This window comes from Gambusia affinis, linkage group LG02 (genome assembly GCF_019740435.1).
Source record: "Gambusia affinis linkage group LG02, SWU_Gaff_1.0, whole genome shotgun sequence".
Taxonomy (NCBI): Eukaryota; Metazoa; Chordata; class Actinopteri; order Cyprinodontiformes; family Poeciliidae; genus Gambusia; species Gambusia affinis.
The window spans coordinates 11,973,275-11,998,430 of NC_057869.1; the positions used below are offsets into that span (position 1 = coordinate 11,973,275).

The window sequence follows — 25,156 nt, forward strand, 5'->3', positions numbered from 1 at the left end:
ACATGGAAACACTTGCAAAATATGCTTCAGACAGTCTGGAAGTAATTTAGCATCTTCCCAGTTTATATGGAGCTCCAAAAGTGTCAAAAAGTTTTCATGCACGTTATTATATGCAAATATATATACAAAGGTCAGAGATTTCACATATGATGTTTTGTGTTGGAAATCCCATTTGTTTTAGGAAATAACAGTTGCTTTTTGGTCAGCTGGTTTTACTGCTGTTTGCGCCATACAGTGGCTGCTGGAAGAGACAAATGTCATGTTAACTTTCCATCCAGAAACTATTCTAGCTGGTTGTGCAGGAGGTTCTACTTCTGCTTTTCAAAGATGTGTGGTTGTATAACTGTGCATCTGTTTTTGCATCAATTCTCATGTTTTCAAACTGAACATTAGGATGAAGCAGCAAGAATCTGGCACCTTTGAAAATATAACTGAAAATAGTAAATATTTAATGAAGTTAGTAATTTTCATAGGGAGTGTAGTAGTCAAAGGTACTTTTATTGTCATTGATAATTACATCCCAAATTTTGAACTCTTATATAGAATGCATGTATGCGCATGTGCACATATTTTTGGCACATTTAGCACCCATATGTTCTTAGTATTTTATATTAAATGCAAAATGTTTGATGTTCTTAATTTCTTACTGCATATTTATTTCTGTTCACTTTTTCATAATTCCAAAAATACTAAAAAACACAGTAATGTATTTTTCATTGTTATTGATTTTTTTTTTATTCTCAGTTTTTATCTGAACACAGGGATATTTTTTATTGTTGCAATTTTTCCATCTCTGACAGAACAATGAACTCTAAATTATTCCAGAGAACTAAAGGAGAATCTCAGCACATCTGTCTGTGAACTGAACCACCAAACAAAGTGGGTCAAGCAGCAAGACAACAAGCTGATAGCACAACGCATCCTACCGCAAAATGAGTAAAGAAGAATCAACTTAACGTTTTGGAAAGGAATAGTCAAAGTCTTGACTTTAATCCAGCATAAATGTTGTGGAGAGGCATAAACCGAGAAGTTTGGGTGATAAAACCAGCGAACAAAATGCAGAACAAAATGTTCTGTACTCACCAATAAAGTCTAAAAATATTTAAATCCATGTACAGCTTTGGAAAAAATGAAGAGTCCACTCCACTGAACCCCATTGAAAACCTCCTGGTTGTTCCACCATATATTGGTTTCTGAACTCTTCCTGAGTTAAAACATTAGTTTTGTTGTTTCTAAATGAACATCAACTTGTTTTATTTGCATTATTTGAAGTTTGGAAGCTCTGCATCGTTTTCTTATTCTGACCATTTCTCCTTTTTTGCAAATAAATACTAAATTTTTGCTCCTAATTTCAGAGACGTCATCAGTAGTTGATAGAATAAAAGAACAATGTTCATTTTACTCAAATATATACATGTAAACACTAAAACCAGAGAAACTGATCATCTTAAGTGGTCTATTAATTTTTTCTAGAGCAATGCAAAAAAAAACAAAACTTACTGGAAGCTATTTCGGTAGAACATTTGGCTTCAGTTTAATTTTAGAATAGTTAGAAAAAGAGCTTCAATTTGGTAAAAAACTTGACCCAAAAATATTTGATGAATGAGCATAAATAAAGCTGCACATGATTAAAAATTGTGTGCTTTTGGTAAAAGTTCCTTTATTAGCTCAGATTCTGTGACTTACAAATTGTTGAGCTAACAAACGCCCCATACAGTGGAGACATTAAGAAGCACTTCTATAGTGGAGACACTTCATTGAATAGCAGGAAAATATTTGCTCCGTGTATTTTTTTTACCCTTCAGACAGACTACCTATCACTGATAACAAATTGCAGAAAAACAAGTTAAATGAGAGTTCTATCTTTAGTACCTGCAGCATAAATGGACCATAACTAAGAATCAGCATCACTGTTTATTGCTCTGCAGACGAACTGCGGTCATTAAGCAGCCCGTTTGTAAAGGATGTGCTGCAGCTCACAGGTATGCAGACACACAGGCATGTTAATCCCAACTGCAATAACATTTCTTCAGACTGGTCAACAGTTCTCAGAAAAAGAAACACTGGAAACATTTCCATGGTGCATTTGTTAAAGAGCTCACAAAAATGTTTTTAATGAATCCAAGAAGTAATTTAAACGTGATTGGTTAGAGATTAAGTTGGAATGATGTGAAGCTGAATCAATGAAACAGCAAAACAAAGAGGGTAAGAAATGGACATCATAAATAAAACCATAAAGGAATAAATGGATCAGCAGAAGCATGGTGGGGGTGACGAGTGTTTCCTGTGTAAACATGGAGGCTAATAAATGAACTAAACAAAGCTCAGCAGACTGAGAGATTAGGTGCAGAAACGCATGACTGACAGAGGATTTATGAGGCAGAAACTCAAACTAATGATTACGTAAAATCAATCTGGCCTTTCTGTTATGAATTTATAAGTTTTGAGACATTTTAAGAAATACAGTTTCGTAAAACTGTCATGTTACGCTCTGTATTTTATGATGACTTTCTGTGATGGACTAAGAAAAAGAAAATGATAAAAAGGCTTTCACACCGTCTGAAAAGTGTGGTGGGCATTTATGTTCCGTTCATTATGATCCACATAAACTGCATTTCACATCGCACCAGTTTTTATACAGCACAAAAACTGGAATGGTTTCTTAATGGTTGTGTCTGCTAGCGGGAACGGAGCAGACTGGGCAAGCTAAGATCCTTCAAGGTTTGCAGTAAGATGATCCAGTTAAGTATAAGAATAATAACTTATAAGTCTGTTGTTGAGAGTGTCGTCTCTTCTCCCCTTATCTGTTGGGCAGCAGCATCAGAACCAGAACCAGGAACCCAAAAAGGCTCAACCTGATAATTTGATTAATTTTATTGATTCATTGGAGACATGTCTCAATCATTGTGTCGAACAAATATACATGAATGCATTCATACATCTAAACACTCACACAACATACAAAAAGAAACTCCTGTAAATAAATTTATACCAATCAATGTATCTACTTTAATGGAAAGTACACAATAAAATACGTCTTTACCCAGTATGAACACATCTATCCACACACACAACAATATGCAAAAGTGCCATTTACCATGTCTGACAATTGGTAGGAAGAAGTAACAACCTATTTAATCCTACCTCTTCCCCAACACACCCTAAATACAACAAATAAAGAAGGCTAGTTCTGTTCTGGTTCTGGTTCTGTTTGGACGACTCTGGAACCAATGGATATGATGATCCAAAGAAGGAATCGTCATAAAATCAAGAAAGTCTTGAGAAAACAGAGCGTCTTGTCATATGACATGACTAGCAGATGTGACCTTATTGTAATTTTCCCATGACAGTCTTCAGTCAGAGGCTTCTTCAGATTCGCTGTAATACAGACTGCTACTGGAGATCTTTCCTACAAACAGCCATCACCATCTTCAATAACTCTTTGAAGAATTTGAATTAATGAGCCTTTAATTTTCCTTTGGGATCAATAAAGTATGTTTGAGATTTGAATTAATTATGTTTAGAAGGAACCTAAAAAGAGTGTAATTTAATTTAGATCCTCTGAAGGCCTCAGACGTAGAGAACATCAATGAACAAATCTCATCATGAATACCTAAACGGACGCTTTAGGGAGAAAGTTAAGTTCAAAGTTTGTTTGGGGTTTAAATCATTATCCAAAACTTTGATAGTTTGATTCTGTATATATATTTTAAGTGAAAAACTACCACTGCAGTATTTGTTTGCTAATGTACATTCAACAAATTGATCAAATTAACATTTGAGCTGATATATAAATTAGGCTCATTCCACAAACTCCATGTTTATTTACAGCTTGCATTCAGATATGCAAGTCAGAATGGATGTTACATATAGAGAGCCACGAATCCACACACTTAAATTCACACCGGCAGCTTCTATGTTTAGCAAAAGGAGTGGGCACATAATTAACCTTTAATTGTCAGGGTTCTGAGGTGGAAACACCAACAATTAAGCAGCTATTAATTTCTCATTTGGATCTGGAAGAAGAAGGAGGAGGAGTGAGAGAAGAAGAAAGATGGAAAAACAAATGGAGCCAGAGACATGAATGTTTAAGTCTTTGGAGGCCGAGAAACATTTTGAACTTGGACGTTTTAAGGACTAACCACAAACAGCACCAGAAAATACTAACAACACATTTAATCCACAGTTTGCAGCCTTTTTCAGTCTCAATAAGCTTGTGAAGTAAAGCCTAACCTGTGCAATCAACCTAAGAAAAGTTTCAGATTTAACTTCACTTATACAGAGCAGGAAGGAAACTTTTCCATTCAAGTACGATCAATCAACATATTCCTTACAGTTTTTCACTCACATTCCTCATGTTAGGGATGCAAGTTATCAATTAAACAGTTAATTTAAAGTTGACTGATCTTATCAATTGACAGATGCTGTGATTTTCTTAAAAACATTGAATCTTGTACCAAGAAAACTGACTGTTTTTCTATAACATGAAGGGCTAAATTTTTCACAATATAGTAAATATATTTAAATTTTAACAAATTTTGTGTCAGATGTATTAAATACTGACTGAATAAACAGAAAAGTGTGATTTTCTCACATTGGTAAACATAAGACATGTAAAATATAACAGGAACCTCTTAGATGAACAGAAAAATAAAAGATGGAAAGAATAAAATATGTGAAACACTTGATCAGAGGGGTGATCGTACAGCAGTACTGTTTATGGTTGCTCTTGAAGGAGTTTAATTAAAAATTTGCTCTATGAAGCGCTTTAACTCATTACATCTCCCAAAATAAATAAATAGTTTTCCCAATTTTTCTTTCCGTTATCCTCCGCTTTAATATCATCACATCGTGTAGGACTGACTAGCACATCCGTCATCTTTGGTTGATTTTTAAAGCGATAACTACTCCCTTAATTATCTATCGTGAAGACACGTTACTGAGTTTGTCCAGTGTTTAAATTTCTAAACAGAACCGCTTAAAGTGCATTTTGTATCCCACACCAGTCTGTATATTGATTGTTACTCTTCCCCGTTATGGCGGCCATCTTGGCTTCTGTGTCAACGGCTCTACGGTCATTTTGAAGCGGACGGCTCTGCTTCAGGATGAGCAACGGCGCCCTCTGCTGGTAGGCGACTAAACTACAACACTGAAAGTAGATCTAAGCGGATGTTGAATGTTAATGTACTGAAATTAAGTTTACTTTAATAAACCATTAATTGACAATGAATTAAAAGTGTGCAATAAACTAGTAAAGAATGTTTTTCGCTTCTCTTCTCCCGTCATTCATGAGAAGTCTGTAAAGAAAGACAGGACTGACAGTGTGACCATAGTGATATGAGTAAATATCCTAAAGCAAATAGGATGTCAGATTGCAGGGGTTGAGTGTGATAATAACGTAGCTGTGTGTTCACCAGCAGCTGGTTTACAGCACCTGCTCTGGTTAAACATTAGAGACTCTAACCTCTGCTATCCCTATGTGCATTAAATACACACTTGTTTTGATGTTGACAAATATTTATGTTGACAAATATTAAATGATTGATAATTTGATCAGTTACTGAGTACTTGAGTAGACAAAGTACTGTTTGTACTTGAGTAATTTCTTGGATGGCTACTTGAGTAAAAATATATTGAAGTAGTGCTACTCTTACTTGAGTACAGTTTTTGGTTATTCTACCCACCTCTGATTACAGCCCTAATCATAGCCTTCTGGCACAAACAGAAGGCTAGGATTACAAACAAACATAATTTTGGCGCCCCCTCTAAGACGGCGCCCCTATAGTTTATATACACCTTTTGTGTATAAACTATACAAAAGTAAACTACACGGTCGGTAACTAATGGGTGTTGAGGGCCTGTTCACGTTTGGGGACCACCTCTCCGTACCGCGGACCTCCTCTCCTCTTCCTCTTCCTCCTCCTCTCGGTAACAAGTCACCGGTGCGCTCAAAACCCTGAGCGCACACGGAGCGCATCTCCAACTGGAGAGCTGTCAGAAACCACAAGAGACCGAGAGACCCGAGAAACTGTTTACTGAAAAATACCTCAAACAGCACCGACCAGTGTCCGATCAGCGCCGAAAGCCACGAAGGGAAGCAGAGGGAAGACGGAGCTCCGGTCCGTCCGCCCTCCTCGGCACCGCGCAGAGGAGACACGCATCGGAGGAAAGATTCCCCGCAACGCATTGAAAGCTTCTGGTGAGGAGAAGAGGAGAGCGGAGGGCATCGGATAGCCAACCAGGACAAGTGAGTGAGGATTTTATTTTATCCTGATTGAGGGTTTGAGCTCCAGGAAACATCTTATATTTATGTGATATTGAGGTGCATTCAGTTACAAACGTTGTTTCACCTCAAAACACTCACCTGAAACTTTACATAAACATCTTTAGAGGATAACTTAGTGCTGCAGGTTTCTTTAACAATTTAAATGTAGAAAAATATATTTGAGTCATTTATTTCCTAAGTTAAGTAAGTTTTTAAATGTGATTTGTTTATTACCATAAATAATCAAAAGTAATACATTTCTCACAGATAAGAGCAGAAGAGGAGCAGATACAATATTTTATCTTTTTTTTTTTTACCAAACTAATGTGGGAGGTATCAGTTTGTTATATATTTTTTTTACTTGAACACAAATGCAAAAACTTCAAAGGGTTCTCCCAGAATATAAATAAAATTTTAGTCTAAAGAAGTTCAAATACCTGTTATATTTTATACCATGTTCATACTAAAAGTTACAATTAATCCAATGCATTTAAGTTTATTTAGCATATTAAAATGCATGAAAGGACAAAAAATGGCTGATAGGTTAAAGTGACAAAGTAGATAGCTCATTTTGCACAACTGCACTGTGGCACACTTGCTGTACATATATTACATATACATATCTGCATTTTTTATTATCTCTGCAAGGACTGCTCTTAAGTTGCATTTTATTTATTTTTTACAGCACTTTACAATTTTACAATTTATAGCATTTTATATTTATATTTTATTTTATTTTATCTACAACTAGTTGTTACTGTGTCTTGTCTTTATGCTGCAACTGCAAAGTAATTTCCCTGCTGAGATGAATAAAGTACTTCTATTCTATTCTATTCTATAAACAGTAAATACATTGCATCCAATTGAAAGTAAATAATTCCTATAAATAACATGACTTCGATATGACAAAAGCAGGCAAAATAAACATTTTTCCAAATTAATTTCTTTCAGTCTATCTGAAACATATAAAACTTAAAAAAAAAAACTGCAGGTGTGTGTCTGTGGCTGGTGAATTTTTGGTTAAAACAAAATGTTCTTCATGAACTTTAATTTCTGAGTTTAAAACCAAAACAGTGTTCTTGTCGACTTAAGTTGCATTTTCAAGGCAGCAGCTGGACGTTCATTTTCAAGTTAAACCATTCAATTTAACTTAAAACGACACTGATTTACAGTGTAGTGAAACTACTGCCTTTTCCTGAACTCCAATCTTTATATTTTTAATCCTGGATGCATTCATTCACATAACAATTAGACAATGTCAACTCAATACTGTCGATATCTATAAATTACTTTTATCAAGACAAATAAACCAATATTTGTGAGTAAGAGAGGAAATGGATAATGTAAAATGAGGGGGGAAATGTAAAGGATTTAAATAATAATCCAGTTTTTTCACAGTGGCAGCTCCAGACTTGTTGGACCCAAAATCAGCCACTCACAACACAAAGCCCCGCCTCTCCTTCTCCACCAAGCCAATCACACTGACTCCTCGGGAGGAAAGTGAGGTGAGAAATCAAACGAAAGAAAGCAACAACAATCCAGGTAGAAGTCATTTTAACCAGTTGCTGAGGGCTGACTGACCAGCCGAAGTGTTGCAGGTCGTGGCCACAGTGATGAAGTGGAAGACGGTGACCGCCATCTTTCTTTTGGTGGTTCTGTACCTGGTGATAGGAGCCGCCGTCTTCAGATGGCTGGAGCAGCCTCATGAGAGGTGGGCATCTGTTTTTATTTCACTACTACTCCTCGAGCTTCATTATTTTATCTCTGAGCCGGAAAAACTCAGGACAGCTTCGAATCAAGAACCCTCACCACTTCTTTGATTTAGTTTTTGAAGGTGTTTCTGCTAGCTTTGGGAGTCTACGGAGGGAATTCTTTACAGCCTCAAATATATTGCAGCGTCTAACAGGCTTTTAGCTTCCTCCATTTTATACAGAAGGAAAGTATTCCCACAGCATAATGCTGCCTGCACCATGTTTCCCTGAACTCCAAAGTGACCAAATGCCATTTGGCTGCTTCTCAGATAATTGGCTTCAACAAGAATTGAAAACACACAGGCGGACTTTACTTAGCCATAAAGTGACTTGTTTTCATTTATTTATTCTTACTTAGTGGTATCAGAGGGACGGGGGATGAAGGTAAATGTCTGACACACTTTTCAGATTTTTAATTGTGAAATATTTCATTTCATTTTTTTAAATTTAAATATTTATTTCAAATAGAAAACAAGCAAACAGTAGAATAAGATAAAACACATGGATACATAAACAAGAATGACATAATTGACAACTATTATTCTGTGAGTACTTATTTAATTTAACACCTTATCTTAATTTAATCAAATATACTATGTATTGACTCTATAACTATCAGAAATTTGTAATTAAAGCCATTTTATGATATTCACATACCTGTTCAGTATTCAGTAATAAGCAAAATTATTTCAAGATAAGAAAATCTACAGATTTGTAATAATAATAATAATAATAATAATAATAATAATAATAATAATAATAATAATAATAATAGTAAACTATTACTATATTTAATAATAACAGTATTTAAATCCTGTGTCATTTTGTTTCCACTTCACAATTAATCACTACTTTCTGTCTTTCAATCACATCACATCACACGGCTATGAAATGGTTTGAACTTTATGGTTTTATGATGTTTTAAAAGTCGTCAAGCGCATTATAATTGTGATTCTCTCTTGAGATAAATCTGGCTTTGGTCCATCTAGAGAAGACTTGGTTATTCATTCGTTTTCCAACAGAACAGGGTCTTCTTGTCAAAACAGCAAGAACAAACTCCGCCTCTCCCTCTTTCAGTGCCCAGCGTTTGGCCATCCTGTCCCAGAAGCTGGACTTCCTGTCCCAGCACTCCTGTGTCAACCAGAGCCAGCTGGAGGAGCTGGTCCAGGTGAGTCGTCACTGAGCCAAAACACACAAACACACACACTTGATATCCTGTCATGACACCATGATTTAGTGATCCATGGTGACTATGACCTCATACCAAGAAAAACATTTAATTGTTTATGTTTTCAAGATTTTACCATTTCATAAGGTCACTGAGCTGTTTTGTTGGAATTAGAAAATGTCTTCATTTGGTTTAAAGGTGACATGCTTCTTTGAGCAGGTCAGAAGAGGTCAAACTAACAGGCTCATCACATGTTTTGCACAAAATCAATCGTAGATAACATTTTTAGTCTGATCGGTTTTGCCTGTTGCAGCTGTTTTAGGGTCTCTGTCACTTTAAATCCATATGATGGCCATATGATGGCCATGCTGATGGCCACGCCCCCAACTCAACTTTAACACTCACACATGAAAATGGCTGCACAGATATGAAATTACACAACAGTTTATCTTAGAAAAGCAGAAGTTGAGCCTCCTGCAGAACCAACAACAATGCAGCAAGTGATTTCTGAATAGGAAGTCAACAATAAGACACTCGTCTTTTCCAGCGGCCATTGCACAGCAAATAGAGCACCTAATTCAGCTTCATCTCATTAATGATTTACACACAGACATTTTTTATATACATATCTATAGCACATAAATTATTTTTATTTATGTATATTAATTTGTGTATTAAATTTCTTAATCTGAGTCCAAATTTTGTCCAACAAACAAGAAAAGGCGGTATGACAGAAATCTTTGAATCCTTGAAAGCCAGCTGAAAAAATGTGCTTGAGCTATGCATGGGTTGCCAGGTAACCGGCTGGGCTTCCATGGTTACTAGGTAACGGTCAGTTCCTGCTGATTTGTGACATTTTGAAATAGCTAATTTTCCAGACACCAAAATACATTAACTTATTGCCAAAAATCAGCTGGGTGTTTTGGGGATTTGATTTTTTTTCTTAAGCGCTTTTGCTGTTTATAAAAGCAGTAGAAACCCAAATGGAAGAACAAAAGTGTGAAATTTGCATGAAAGGTCACCTTTAAAAAAGATACATGAAGATCCAAAAAAAGTTAACTACCATGAAGTAGGAACATTTCCTCCAACTGCAACTAATTTCTGTGTTTTTCTAATTTCTTCAATAGTGAATTTACTGACTGTTCTTAATCTCCAGCCTGTCTGTTTATAATCTACAACTTTCCTTCCTGAATCCATTCATTCACGCAACAATCAGACTCAAATGTTGATCTTTTGTTTTTAGTTGGACTGGAGTCTCTGTTTGATTGTGTTCCCCTGATTTGGATCGATTTCACTGACGGACTCATCTGGAGTTATGACATGAATAATCTTCCTCCTGCTTCAAAGAGCAATTTTATTACATTAGTGACACACACACGACAGACTAACAGCATAATCGAATGAACCGATGCTGTTATCAATCCACCACCAAGTGTCAAACCTTCAGCTGCTTTTAGCTGAATGAAAAAACACTTTTAGAAGAAACTGTATTAATAAATCCAATGCATTTGTTCACACTTTGATATTTTTAATCTGATGCAACCAAAACTCAACATTATGTTTCCACAGGAACAACTGGTTTAAAGGAAGTGATGTGATTTGCAATAATATTCACAAACTGTTATCTTCCCTCTCATTTTTTAAAAGGAGAAATTGGGATTTTTGCTATAGATCAATGCAAAGTATTGAATAAGCATGAAGTTTAACCAAAAAATAAACATGATTCTTCTGTATGGGCTGGACAAAAAATACTTATTTTTCAATCTGACTTCTGAATTTAATAAATTTTTTTATTTTATTTTTTTAAATTGCAAATGACAGAAAATATTTTAAAAAGTTGGCTTTTACTTCCATAATTTATTCTGAATTGACCTGAATTCAAAATCAAAATAAACAGAAGAATAAAACAGGGGTGTCAATTCAATTAAATTCAAATTAAAGAATACTTTATTGATCTAAAATAAAGATAGCAGCTCTTTGGTGGGTTATTGACACTCTGGAAACCCAAGAAGTGCTTTGGTAGAAAAAGAAAATCCAGATTTAGCAAAAATAAAATCTTCAAAAAGAGAAAATGTGATTAATCAATTAAATAAATGAATCACCCACCTCTAGATTATTCATACTTTTTACCAAAGAAATGCATGCATAAACACTTTTTCCTACAAATATTGCAACAAGTTGTTTGGAGTCTCCAGAAGCTTTGATTATTTGGGGAATAAACCAGATGCATGCCACACTTTTCAGATTTTCAGCTATGAGCATTTTGGAAAACCAATTGCCTTTTTCCTCCCACTTCACTGTTATGGTATATATGGTATATTACGATCACAACGGTCCTAATGTTGGGACTCACTATGTTGTGGTTTTCTGTGAATTGAGGGGCAGATTTTAGTAGATTACTAAACTGAAATATGAACAATGATCAGAATGTGACGTGTTGTAAACATAATTTGGTCATAAAATCAGGGTATAAAAGCAGACTTTACATCCACATATGTTGAAGATTTGACACGCAGAGTTAAAGTGCTTTCAGGACCAGGGACAGCTCCAGACTCAGACCAGGAAAAACAAAAAGAAAGAGTCTCTGTCATCAGCTCCACCTCGGCCGTGGATCCCAAACCATTTGTTTTCATGATCAGTCCCAGTTTCTGCCTCATCTCAAACTTCATACACAACCACAGCTTCTGCACACAAACATGAAACTATTTACAGCAGAATAAAAGTTGCAAAGTTTATTTTTGGAGTCTCATGAAGCCTTTTTCCTCCCCAGCAAGTTGTGTCTGCTGTCCGATCCGGGGTGAATCCTGCAGGAACTTACACCAACCACAGCAGCCTGTGGGACCTGAGCTCCGCGTTCTTCTTTGCTGGAACTGTCATCACCACCATCGGTAGGAAATTAAACTTATTGATCATCAACGACGCCTTGTTACAGTTTATAGCTCCTAACTTTTCCACATTTTCTAGATTGGTTACAGTCACAAATAAAGTATCTTATTGTGTGTTTATGTGAGTTACCAGTGTAAAATGTATAAGTGCATCATTGACACATTCAGAAATCTGAAAAGTGTGGCGTGTATTTGCATTCAAACTCTAAATTCTGATATATAAAAACAAACGGAGTCCACCTGTGTCGTTATTTCACTTCTGACATGTAGCAAACTTAGAGGTTTGTTGTCGATCATCCATGAACAAACACAACAATTCAGAAAGGAACAGAGCAGACAGATCAGATTCATGTTGTAGAAAATTGTGATTTAAATAAAAGAGCTAAAACTCTAAAGGAGCTGCAGGATTATGGCACCATTGGCTAAAGTTTCATATGAAAAGCCCCAGACTTCCTTCTTTTGTTTGCATCAATTAGTCAAATCTTGCATTTAGGTCACAGATTATGGATATAAGATGTTTGAAAATGAACCTGTGATGGCAGACTGGGACAGTTTCTGATTGTGCTCTCTGCAGGATTTGGGAACATCTCTCCCCACACCGAAGGAGGGAGAATATTCTGTATCATCTACGCTCTGCTGGGAATACCGTTGTTTGGTTTCCTCTTGGCAGGTGTGGGTGATCAGCTTGGCACCATCTTCGGGAAGGGAATCGCCAGGGTGGAGAAAATATTTGTGGTGAGTCTGCAAACAGATGGACAAATCTTAAATCATATTTACAAAACATATTGTTAAAAGTTCAAAACCGCATCTAGCAATGTGCTATAAATCTATGAATAAGGTTTTATCACTGCCTCTGGATAACTGATGGAAAAATCTAGCTGAGAAGTGAATGATTGTTTAAAAGGACAGAAATCCCTGCAGACTGAGCCTCCTTGTGGATCACGACGTAGTTAATAACTCTCTAAAGAGACAGCAGTAAATTTATCATCTAGGTTGAATGTGAAGAAATGTATGTTTTAATCTTGCATCTCTAAGGTCATTAACTACAGATGCTGTTAATTTGATTTGTGAGTTAATTGACTTAGACTTATGATTTATATTTTGTAAACTAATAATAAAAGAAAAAGTCAAATACACTAAAAAAAAGGCCAGAACTAAATGTTTACTGCCAAAGTTTAGTTCACTTTAATCAAACTCTAGTTTGTTTATCTAGAAAGGTTTGTTTGTTGAGGTGTGAATGAGCAATCCGACTTTGATGAAGACCAAAAACAGTAAACTCTCGTCCGCCTACAAACCGCGGTGCATGCTAAGGAAAGTGGGGATTTGATTTGATTTTTTAATTTTTTTTGCATTACCTCGCAAACGTATTGTGAGGGAATGCAAATTAATAATAATAATAACAACAATATTAATAATAATAATAATAATAATAATAATAATAATAATAATAATAATAATAATAACCATAACAATAATAATAATAATAATAATAATAATAATAATAATAATAATAATAATAATAATAATAATAATAATAATAATAATAATAATAATAATAATAATAATAATAATAATAATAATAATAATAATAATAATAATAATAATAATAATAATAATAATAATGATGATAATAATAATAATAATAATAACTTAATGCTAGCAGGCGAAACGGCTCGTGGCAAAAGAGAAGACCTACAACCGCTAAAATCTGACTCTACTCCATTTTGTTTACATTTGATAAAGAAGGAAGTTGCACTCATGTCTTCCTAGGTGAACAGATTTTTCAAAGGGTTTGTATCATTTGACACAGTGTAGAGTGAAAGCGAACCGCACTAGCTGAAAATATAAGAAATGTTGCAACTTTGGTTCTTAATCGAACCGAGTCTACTGGACTAGACTATCGGATATGAAAACACCCAACAAAAAGGATCAAGTTTGGTTGACTAAACATCAAAGAAAACTCCAACACACAGACAAAACATGGGCAGAGCTAAATGTCCTTACCGAACAAACATGGATGTGTTTTTTTAACAACTTTCCTCCTTATGGCTGGTGATGTGACAGATCTCAGCCTGTAAATAACGACAGAAGCTAAACAAGGCTCTGTCGTTCATTTCCCCTGCAGCACTGGGCCATCAGCCAGACCAAGATCCGAGTCATATTCACGCTGCTGTTTGTACTGTTCGGCTGCCTGCTGCTTGTGGCGCTGCCGGCCGCCATCTTTAAACACATCGAGGGCTGGTCTGCGCTGGAGTCCCTCTACTTTGTGGTCATCACCTTGACCACCATCGGGTTTGGAGACTTTGTGGCCGGTGAATGAGACAAACTCTCTGTAAAGTGTTTTTTTTTTCTTCTGTTTTTCTCTGGGTCATGACAGCAGGTTTGATCTGTGTCTCTTTGTGTCCAGGTGGGTCAGACATAGAGTACCTGGACTATTACAAACCACTGGTTTGGTTCTGGATTCTGGTGGGACTCGCCTACTTCGCTGCTATCCTCAGCATGATAGGAGACTGGCTTCGAGCCATTTCCAGGAGGACAAAAGAAGAGGTATTCAACTCTTATGTAAATACCCTTGCAAAAGCATTCAAACCCCACAAACCTTCATTTCCCCGTTTTGTGACATTACAGACACAATATTCAGTGGATTTAATTACTATTTTAGGTGGCAGACTAACACAAAGGAGGGCATCACAGTGGAACTATAATTATGCATGTTTTTAAAACATATTTTACAAATTAAAAAGTAGTCTTTGAATTTAATGCTACAATTTAAACCAAATAATTGTTTCACAATATGCAAGAAAAAACTGTCTTCACCTGATTAAAGAGCCACATTTCTTTATTATTTTACTCACAATATGAAGTTAAAATAACTACTTATTTTACTTCAAAATAATTGCAATTCTTGTTTCAAATTGCATAAACAAAATTTCAGATCTGATAATGAATTTTATTAAACATCACAATGAATTCTGATAAAAACATTTAGTGTAAACAGGACATTATCCTCAAGCTTTAAAATAAACATTTGTCTTAATGTAATGCACTTTCATCTCAGTATACTAAGACGAGCTGCTAAGCATTGTGGGAAATAGTTCCCACTCCTGTCTTTTTCTTCTTTCAGTTTTCTTAAGTGCTAATCTAAAAACTCTAGTTTATTCAACTCTTAATATGAAAGTTAACACAACTTACTGCTGTAAGTTTATCTTTCACAAACTCACACATTTTGGTTCAAAACCTAAAACCTGCTACATTTATGTGACTTAAAGAGCAGAAGACGGCAGACACAACTAAATGTGGCTCTAATGTTTTACAGTGAGGTTGCAACATGATAAAATATGAATAAGTTTCAGGAGTATTAATACTTTTTTTGGGTAACTGTGTCTGTTTACCTCCTGCTCTGCGGTGACAGATGAACTATAAAAGTGTCTGTGTTACAGTGCCATATCCCCACATCAACTTTTGCCCTCTGCTTAATTTCGTTTAAATGACGCGACTCTTTTCAAATCTAATCTGCCGTCTGCCAGCCAAATGCATGAACACCGATGATGGTAAGATCCTCTCCACAGGGACAGATGCACAATTTGGGCGCAATTTAGCAATGTTCCTGTTTAAGAAACTATTACAGAACTGCTTCAATGCTAAATATAGCTAATCTTATGGAAATCAATTTGACTTATGCGTGAAGAAACATATGGAAGGTTTTAGCTCTTCATTAGCAAAACCCTGAGGTCCCTCTTGAGAAAGATGGAGCTGTTCCCATTTAATAATTAGATTTCACTCCTGAGCATGAATGAAGATTGAGGAAAGCCGTTCAACTGCTCCTCAGCAGACAAACATCTTCTGAAGTGTCAAGGCAGACGAGCACAACGACTCGACCCACCGTTCCTGTTAGCTACAGGGGACCCATTAACCAAAATTCACATTTTGGATGTTTTTATATTTCCATTTGGATCATTTTTTGCTATAAGTTGATGCCTTTTGGTGTCTGGAGAATGAGCCGTTTCAGAGACCCTCCCTAGCAACCCAAGCAGAGCTCCAGCATGCGCTGTATAATGGCTGCTAGAAGAGACAAGTATTTTGTAGTGGATTTACCATCCAGAAATCACTTGCTGCATTCTTGTTGGTTGAGCAGGAGGCTCCACTTGCGCTTTTCAAAGATGTACAGTTCTATAATTGCGGATCTGTGTGCAGCCATTTTCACATTGACATGTAAACATTGAGTTGGGAGGCGAGGCCAACTCAATGTTGGCCTCATTTTAAATCATTTTAATTTGGATTTAAAATGACAGTCAGAATGACTCTTAACACAACTGAAAGGAGCTCACAATAGGCAGAACTGACCAGAATAAAATCTCATTATCTAAGAACAATTTTTTGCAAAAAATGTAATGGATATATTTTGTATATCCTAACCTATTTGTGATTATACTTGACTGGCTAAATGAGTTTCATAGGATTTCCTCTGAAGTTGAGGTGATGTTTACTCCCGCTCCTAATGATCTTCCATGCTGAAGTCCTGCTGTGAAAAACATATTTCCTCCAGCCTCTAAATGTGCCTTTGCTCTCCTGCTTTAGTCAGAGTGAACACGGAGTGGTGCAAAGGCTTTTTATTTATGCAGATGATGTGGCAGCAGTTAGTGAATGCATGGATAAACAGAAGACCTTTTTTGTAAAACAGTACAGAAAGGTTGTAAATGGGATGACACATTTTCATATTGGACATCTAGAAAATCAATAAAAATATTTACAAAACAATGAGCTAAAAACAAATGCCGTTGAGCTGAAACCTGTGAATCTCACTGTTCTGTCTCGGTCCGTCTCCACGCAGGTCGGAGAGATCCGAGCGCATGCTGCAGAGTGGACCGCCAACGTCTCTGCAGAGTTCAAAGAAACCCGTCGCCGTGTGAGCGTCGAGATCTACGACAAGTTCCAGCGAGCCACATCCATCAAACGCAAACTGTCCTCAGAGCTGGGATTCAGTTCGGCGCCTGAACTCACTCTTCCACGTCGGCCCACGTCGATCAATTTTAACGACGAACGGGACAGGAACGACAAGGAGGCCGGGCTAAAGGGTCTGACCACGCCGCTGACTAGAAACGGATCGCTGGTGAACGGCCTGGACCTGGAGAGAGGAGACGTCTCGATTTTCGAACACGCCAAGTAGATGATGATTCTTCCAGTGTTAAAAGAGTTTAGTCAAACAAAGAGCTGAGAACAAACAGAACTTGAGCTCATAGTAAACAGATTTCACTTCAGACAAATCTCTGTTTTCTCCTATTAGAAAAAGGTAGCTGCTGGTTTGGGTTCAGTCATTTATGAGGTGCCGTTTGTAAAGTTACTAAGTAAAAATATGTAATATTTAGAATAAAGAATATAATAATATATGTATATTTATACTCCATTTATAAATATATTATATTTATAAATGTAATGTTATATAATATTTTATAAAAATTAATATTGCTATATCAATATTTGGTTTATTTAGCCTGTCAAAGAGAATAAAATGGGTGTTTGTTTATTAAAGTAATATTTTTTCCATGTGATTCATAAATTTTTAAATATCATGGTTCCAAATTAAATATTTAATCAGTAAGTTAGTTAAATAGCTTGCTGATTAAAGCTAACTTTTACAAGCTAGTATTTAGCTTGCAAATTAAATATTAATCTCCAATTTGGATATTTTTAATAGTTTATTAGCTAAATATTTAGGGTTGACTCTAAGTTAATTATTTAGTTTTGAAATTAAATGTTTACAAAAGTAAATACTTAGTTTTCAAACCAAATATTTAGCTTCCTGGCAAATTTTTTTATTCAAAAGCTAAATATTTAGTTTGTAAACTAAATATTTAACTTCCTAACTAAATATTTAACTTCCTAACTAAATATTTAACTTCCTAACTAAATATTTAACTTGTAAGCTAAATATTTAGCTCATTAATTAAATATTTAGTTTGGAACTGTGACATTTATAAATGTATAAATAACATATTGACTTTGACAAATGATCATCTATTTTCTTCTCTCTGACAGGCTAATTAAACCAAATGCTCTGTTTCTTTTACCGTGTAACTTTTCAAACCTCACCTCTAAGTCATTATCCACTGTTCAGGCCTAAAGTCAACGTTTGACATTTGGAAAAACTTGAATTTGTCACACAGTGCCTTCCTGTGACTGAAACACGTTATTTAGTATTTTTAGAAAACAAAAGCGTCATGTGGGATTTAACCTGAAGAACTAGCTTTTTCACGTCGCCTCGAATGCCTCTTTGGACTGTAGATTTAGTCAAAGCAAGCTGATGTCCATGCTGGTGGAAGCCTCATATCTCAACACATAATCTGTCTTTGTCAAGTATTCTAACAAGTAATTATGTTAAATACAGTTTTACAACTTTCAATTGAGCTCCTGATACTATTTGCAGTTTCAAGCAAAAGACTTCAGGCCTGCACAACATCAAACACAAAACCGAACTGCTTGAGCTTAATTTTTTACCAAAATGTTTTAATAATTCAATATGCATGTATAACACAGTAGCTCCTATAAATGTCTTATTTTCATGGCCAACTCTGATTCTGCACATGTTCTCTTCTGCATATTGCATTGGAGTTGTTATGGTTTATTATTACCACAAAAAATCTTTGTGATAATTAAAGTCTGTTTTCTTATTTGAATGTTTTTATTGACTGGATGGTATTGCTGTCATTGTTAGATCTTTATCCTCACCGTTACTTTATCATGACGTAGAGCAACAAACACTTTACCGACTGCAAGTCTGACAAATCAGCAGCTGGTCAGACACTGACAATAGATAGGAACAAAATTTGTGTATTCTGAGGCGACATTTCCTACCAACCATGATGCTTCTCCCTCATTGCTGCTCTACAGAAAGAATGAGTTTATTTCCCCTGGAAAGCTGTCCTTGCTGTTCTGCTGTCCAGATATTTCCGTTAGTCTCGTGTCAAAAACACAATATTCCAGGTCTACATTCACTCTGGCGAACTTTAGTTTTTTCTTTTTTTAATCTTAGCACAAGTTTTCTACCAGGAAAGTTAAATTTGCACAGTGTTTTTTCTGCTTGTAGAAGTGTAGATTTTTACATCAGCAGTTGCAAAACCCTGCTGTAGATCCCATGATAACGTTTAAGAGTTTTTGGATACTTTTTTTAAAGCATTTTACAGGCTGAACCTGCCATGTTGGAAGTAATTTGTGTCAAACGTCCTCCACTCATCAGTGGACTGGCCTCGATTCTTTCATGCATGTTTGAATCTCCCATGGCAACCATTCAGCTGTGCGAAATGCCCAAGCGTACTTAGCGCCTCCAAGGTTTTCACTTCACAGAGCAGTCCACCTCTGTGATTCCCCCACTCTGCTCCTTCAGACTAGCCAGCAGCAAATGGCAAACATCTGGTGGAACTGAGCTCATTATATAAACTACTTCTCAGTTCAACACTAGTAAAAATGTTGTTAAAGAGTTAGTAGAGGAGCGATGTTATATTGACTTCCTGAAGGCAGAGTTTCACAAAGAGCAGGAGTTTTTAAAGAGACAGATACCCAATTTCAAGGCGTTAAATTAGGAAGTAAAATTTATTTTAAGTAATACTTGATATATATATAACATTTTTATAACAATTGACGTAAACATAGTTACTTGGTTGTGCTATAAAATGGCACCATGTACCTAGAAAATACATAATATTGCCCCTTTAAGACCTCTTCGGATCAAGGTAATTGAAGTTAACTATAACTAATGAAGCAAAAACTGAAACTCAGAAAACATTTTTAACTGAAATCACTAGAAATGGTAATGGAGTACTGATGGACTCTGACCTAAACTTCAGAGCCACATAAAGACAGTTACAAAGTCGGCCTTCTATCACCTGAAGAACATTTCCAGGATTAAAGGACTAATGTCTCAGCCAGATCTAGAGAAACTCATCCATCTTTAGTGCAACTGATTACTGCAGCAGCGTCTTCACAGGTCTGTCCAACAAATCAAACAGCTGCAGCTGATCCAGAATGCTGCTGCTGGAGTTCTAACTAAAACCAGGAAGATAGAGCACATAACACCAGTTTTAAAGTCCCTCCACTTGCTCCCTGTAGCTCAAAGAATAGACTTTAAAATACTGTTTTAGTTTATAAATTACTAAACGGCTTAGCACCACATTGCATTAAAGATCTGCTGTTGTCATAGCAACCTTCTGGTCTGCTCTGCATCCCCAGAACCAGAACCAAACATGGAAAAGCTGCATTCAGCATCTATGCACCATAAATCTGGAACAAACTTCCAGAAAACTGTAAAACAGCTGAAACACTGACTTCCTTTAAATCTCGACTAAAAACTCAGCTGTTTAGAGTTGCAGTTGACCCATGATAAATGAAATATTGACATTGGACGTGTTTTGATGATTTTGATGATAGCACTTGACTAAATGTAAAGTTTGTTACTGGCTTCTCAATTGGTGACTATATGTTGTTTTTATGACTTTTTATTTTTGTGTTTTGAACCGTCTTGTTGCTGTAATGTCCTATTCAAATTAACTTGATTTATTGATTGACAGTTTCTGATATGCGTAATTTTGTATCAAGCATTCAAGTGACTGAATTCTGCTCCTAAAAATGAACCAAAACCTTTCGTTAAATTAACAGAGCTCCCTTTACAAAAGGTAAAGCTTTAGTTTCATTTAAAAATCAAAGTCCCAGAGAAACCTAGAGGAAGTTTGCAGAGCTTGAAGGAACTGAATTATTAAAATAAAATAAGTTCTCAATGATATTCTAATTTATGGAGGTGCGGCTGACCTTTCTGGGTCACAGAGTTCACAGCCGCTGTTCCACTGAGAAACCATTAATGTTCAAACTTCCAGGGTGATGGACCAGTCCCATGAGTGGGACAGGACTGTAGCTAAAGGTCTTATGATGCGTGACAAAAAGTTATAAAAACAGAAAGTACAGAACAGAGTAAACACAGCTATGCAGATACAGTATGACGGATTATGAACATATTTCTGAACTGAAGCGGCCACGCAAGGTCAAGAGACCCGAGTGTGTTAATCCAATTAAACTTTTCCCAAAATATAATGAGTAAATTTTAGCATGCACACTGGTTTTTAACTCTCCACTCCCACAACTCTCAGTAGGACTGTGTACATTTCCATTTAATAAATAAAATTAAAAAATATCTGTAAAAATGATCACTTTAATGAAGCGATATTAAAATGTCACAAACTAAAGTCAGAAAACAAATCTCTAGACATCACAGACAAGAAGAAGAAAAGTTGAAGAATTTGAGTCTTTTAAAAATACATTTTCTTCAAAAATGGATCAAAAGGTTTTCCATCCCGATTAACTTCAATTCAGAGCAGCAAATAAAGGTTGTCAAGGCAACCTTTATTTGCTGTCATTTTGATGGCTTACAGATAATGAAAAGCCAAAACAAAGCATGTCAGACAATTGGAATATTGAGAAAAAATTCAATATTTTTAAAGTCATGATGTTACACTAATCAGCTAAAAGTAAATAGTGGTTAATTTATTCAGTTGGAAAGGTTGAAACTCTCCTACCAACCCTCCTTGGTTTTAGGATTGGAAGAAGGGTTGCTAGGTAACGAGCCGTGTGACTCAACAATCAGGAAGTTTTTGAAACTGCTAATTTTCCAGAAAACTTGTTTGTGTTTCGTTTAAGCACTTTGGTTGGTTTTAGAAGCAGTTGAGACCCAAATGGAAACATAAAAAGTGCAAAAATTTTGATTTCACATAAAAAACTGTCAACTTAAAAAAAACACTCCTGAAACATGAGAAACACGATATTTACATCTAAAAACTACTCTAATCCTCACCTTAACTAGCCTGGTTAAAAACCAGCCCCTTCGCTACGTTTAGCTTCCTGCAGAGAGTCTATTGAGAAACAATTGCTTCCTGGTAGCCTGGACTCTGTTGAAGTTTGAAACCTTACCCTATCGCCAACGTTTGGACATGACATATGTTATGCACCAATTACACACTATGCAGCTTAAGGGAAATTGCCTGTGCTGTAAATAAAACCATCCACTGCAAAGAGAGAAGAGCAGATTTCAATAAGATTGCTGTTAATGGTACTTAGCAGCTTCATTCACTTCCTCCGCTGCCACTGCTAAAACACAGACCAGTAAATTGTGAAAACTGTCTAGAAAATCGACATCCTCCTTCACATCTTCTCCTGCAGTTCACTGATTGGTAGAAAATGTACCGATAGAATCCATGTGGATGGGAGAAATCCCAGACTGTGCTGTAAGTGAGACTTGAATCAAGTGGTTAGAAAGTAACGGCCAGGCTAACTAAATGTTTCCACCATCTTTGTTTCCCTCGGTCCTCTTCGTGGCCATCAGTGGGCCCTTCCTGCCTGGTGACTCTGTGAGCTGCTGCTTACACAGTGTTGCTGGGTAAAGAATGGGATAAATCATGCATACTGCAGGGGGATCGACAGTCAGTCGGTCTGTCAGGTCCACAGAAGGACGGACACACACATGGGTAGACAAACACACACTCTTGCGCCAGAGTGCTAGTGAAAACACAGCTCAGCAGTCCCAGCTCTTTATTTCCCGTGTCGCAGGCCAGAGTTGGTTCTGGCACTGCAGCTTCCGCTAGCAGCTCCGGCCAGAGACATCAGAACATGACTGTGTCCGTCCAGAGGTGTGTGGGACTGTGTCCACCCCTGATCTGTTCCCATAACCTCTCAGTGCCCCGCTGTCCCACACACAGGAGAAAATCACAACAGGTGAGTTTTTAACGCAGCCTCCTCAGAGACGCTAATATTCAGCAAGAAATGCAAAGATTCCCACTCTTGGTGTCGAAATCAGGTGGATCAGAAGGAGGTAGATATTTAAATTTCTGGATTTTCTACCCACAGAATTCAAAGCAAACATGTTTTAATCAAAACTTCACCACACACCTGAAGTTTTTATTAATGTTTCATAAGTTTTTTAAAAATGGAAATAAACTAATTTAGAAAGATTTTCTTTTGCCTGATTTTATTTTTTCTTACTTATATGAATTATTGTAATTTTTGTCCTTAAAACACCAACATTTTCACTTAAGTTTATATTTTGTTCTGTCTGATTATGTAAATTTTAAATTTTAAATGACTGACAATTTGATCAGTTACTCAGTACTTTAAAAAAAAAACTTTTTTACTTTGTGATTAAATGAGTCTTATATGTTGAATTGGTGTTACTCTTACAGTTCAGTAGTTTTTGGGTACTCTACACACCCCTCATGCTAACATATGCAAATCAGTAAATCATTAAAGTCAGTCAGATTCAGCACAAACTTAGTTGCTGCTCATATTGTCAAAACCTGGTAAATTGCATATTTAATTTATATAATATTAAAAGTATACAAGTTGTTAAAATGGGTTTATTAAAAAATGTTTGACATCAATATAAAGCAGAAAAAGACAGAAATGTAAGAAAAGTCAGCTGCCGTCATTTACAGAAAACAAAATGAGCTAAAAAGTATTTCTTACAGCAAGAGAGCGATAGTAAAAATAAAGGCAGAAAAATGACAAACAACCACAGCACTTCATCTGGCTAATTTAAAGACGTTTTTAAAAATGTAGTAAAAAAAATAAAACAACTGAACAAAAAGCAATGCAAGGAAGAAAAAAAGACATTTTCATATATCTATTTCTTCCTGAAGACGGTTATTTTCAGCTACAGGCAGAATAAACAGAACAGGAAGTTCTTCTGTTTCAAACCAGGAAAAAAAAAAATCTATAAGTGTTTTCTCCTCAAATAAAAAAAGTGAACATTGTTGGCCCTATATACCATTAGGTGAAATTTTAAACAACCTCGTGATCAAGCGAACATTTGTGCCTTGGTGGGTTTGTTAGTGTGTGACGTGATCTACTGAACATGACAGTTTTCTCCTTGTTTTGTTTTCTCCATTAGAACCGGTTTCTCTCTCTGCTCTGCTTCCTGATGGACGCTCAGCGGAGGTTTCTGCTCGCCACGCACGGGCTGGCGCGTCCCGTCAGAGCCGTCCGATGATGAACCACAGGGACTCTGCAGATGGACGGACCCCAAAACCTGACGGGCAGAAAGGTCAAAGGTCAGTTATGTAGAAACTGAAAAAGAACTTTAGGTTTTTTTATTATTTTCCTCTGTCCACTTTTAGAGGCAAAATCATTACTTTTGATAATAATTTATGGAGTTTAACCTCTTTATTGCATACTGGCAAAAGTACAGTGACTGTGAGGAATTCAGAAGTTTTTAAATGTTTTTTTTCAGAGTTGTCTCTAGTAAGGATGCACTTCAAGTTGGGCCATAACAAACAGTTTTAGACACTCTGCAGGTTTTATTACAAATCACAAACAGCCTGGTGCCATGCACTGAAAGCAGCAGAGTGCGACCTACAGGCCCCAAACGAGTCAGAAAAAAAAATACTTGGTTTAATTGTTGAATTTTCTCTGAGGTTTGACAAGTTGTGTGTAAAGTTTTGAGGTTTTCCTCTCATACTTGATTAACCGTTAGGGTTGCCTTGCAAAAGCACAAATTAATTTGAGATAAATTTAACATCTCGTTAAACATTAATAAATGCTTTATTTACAAGACTGTCTATTTTATAAAACATGTGTAATAGATTTTCTTTCTTTGAGCCAAGACCTGTGATTTTTATTTATTTATTTTCAGTTCAGTTTCCTCATGTCTGACATCTTGATGATATTTTTTTGGTTGTCAATACATAAAATAACAAAAGTTTGATTTTGATATAGTTTGTCATAAACATGAAAAGTGTAAATCTATGTTTACATTTTATTTTGTTGGATGCAAAACAAAGAAGCTTTTCTAAATAAATAAAATAGTTGCTTTTTTGTTGAAGAATCAGTTCTCACCGGATTAAAACACTGCGATCTGATTGGCTCTGAGAGGAAAACAGGGCTGTGTGGGTGAGGAAGAGGTGTGTGGATGAAGAGCTGCTCACCTTGACATCAGGCTGACTCTGTCTTGCAGCCAGCCGAGGACTGCAGCGCCTCCCGGTGGTCCTCCGGATGATATACGGACTGGCCTCCCCCAGTGGGATATCAGCGAACCCTGAGAGACAAAGTCAAAAAC

General features: G+C 36.2%; 2 protein-coding genes across 4 annotated transcripts in view; one reads left to right on the plus strand and one right to left on the minus strand.

Moving 5' to 3' along the window:
• Nucleotides 1-6,130: 6,130 nt before the first annotated feature.
• On the plus strand, nt 6,131-17,392 carry LOC122844753 (potassium channel subfamily K member 2-like). The gene is made up of 9 exons (XM_044140497.1): nt 6,131-6,247; nt 7,664-7,770; nt 7,864-7,976; nt 9,094-9,184; nt 11,955-12,072; nt 12,644-12,804; nt 14,195-14,381; nt 14,477-14,616; nt 16,901-17,392. Coding segments are annotated over exons 1-9 (1,254 nt in total). The 5' UTR covers nt 6,131-6,246; the 3' UTR covers nt 17,237-17,392.
• Nucleotides 17,393-23,439: 6,047 nt separating this feature from the next.
• Nucleotides 23,440-25,156, minus strand: part of cenpf (centromere protein F) — a 30,755-nt gene continuing 29,038 nt past the window's right edge. For 2 of the 3 annotated variants that reach the window (XM_044140520.1, XM_044140526.1), the window contains exons 37-38: nt 25,026-25,135; nt 23,462-24,130 (exon numbers count right to left, since the gene is read on the minus strand). In XM_044140520.1, the coding sequence (XP_043996455.1) occupies nt 23,948-24,130; nt 25,026-25,135 (293 nt within the window). In that variant the 3' untranslated portion in view covers nt 23,462-23,947. Of the gene's footprint in view, nt 24,131-25,025; nt 25,136-25,156 lie in introns of all 3 variants that reach the window. The other variant, XM_044140511.1, reaches the window with a different exon arrangement.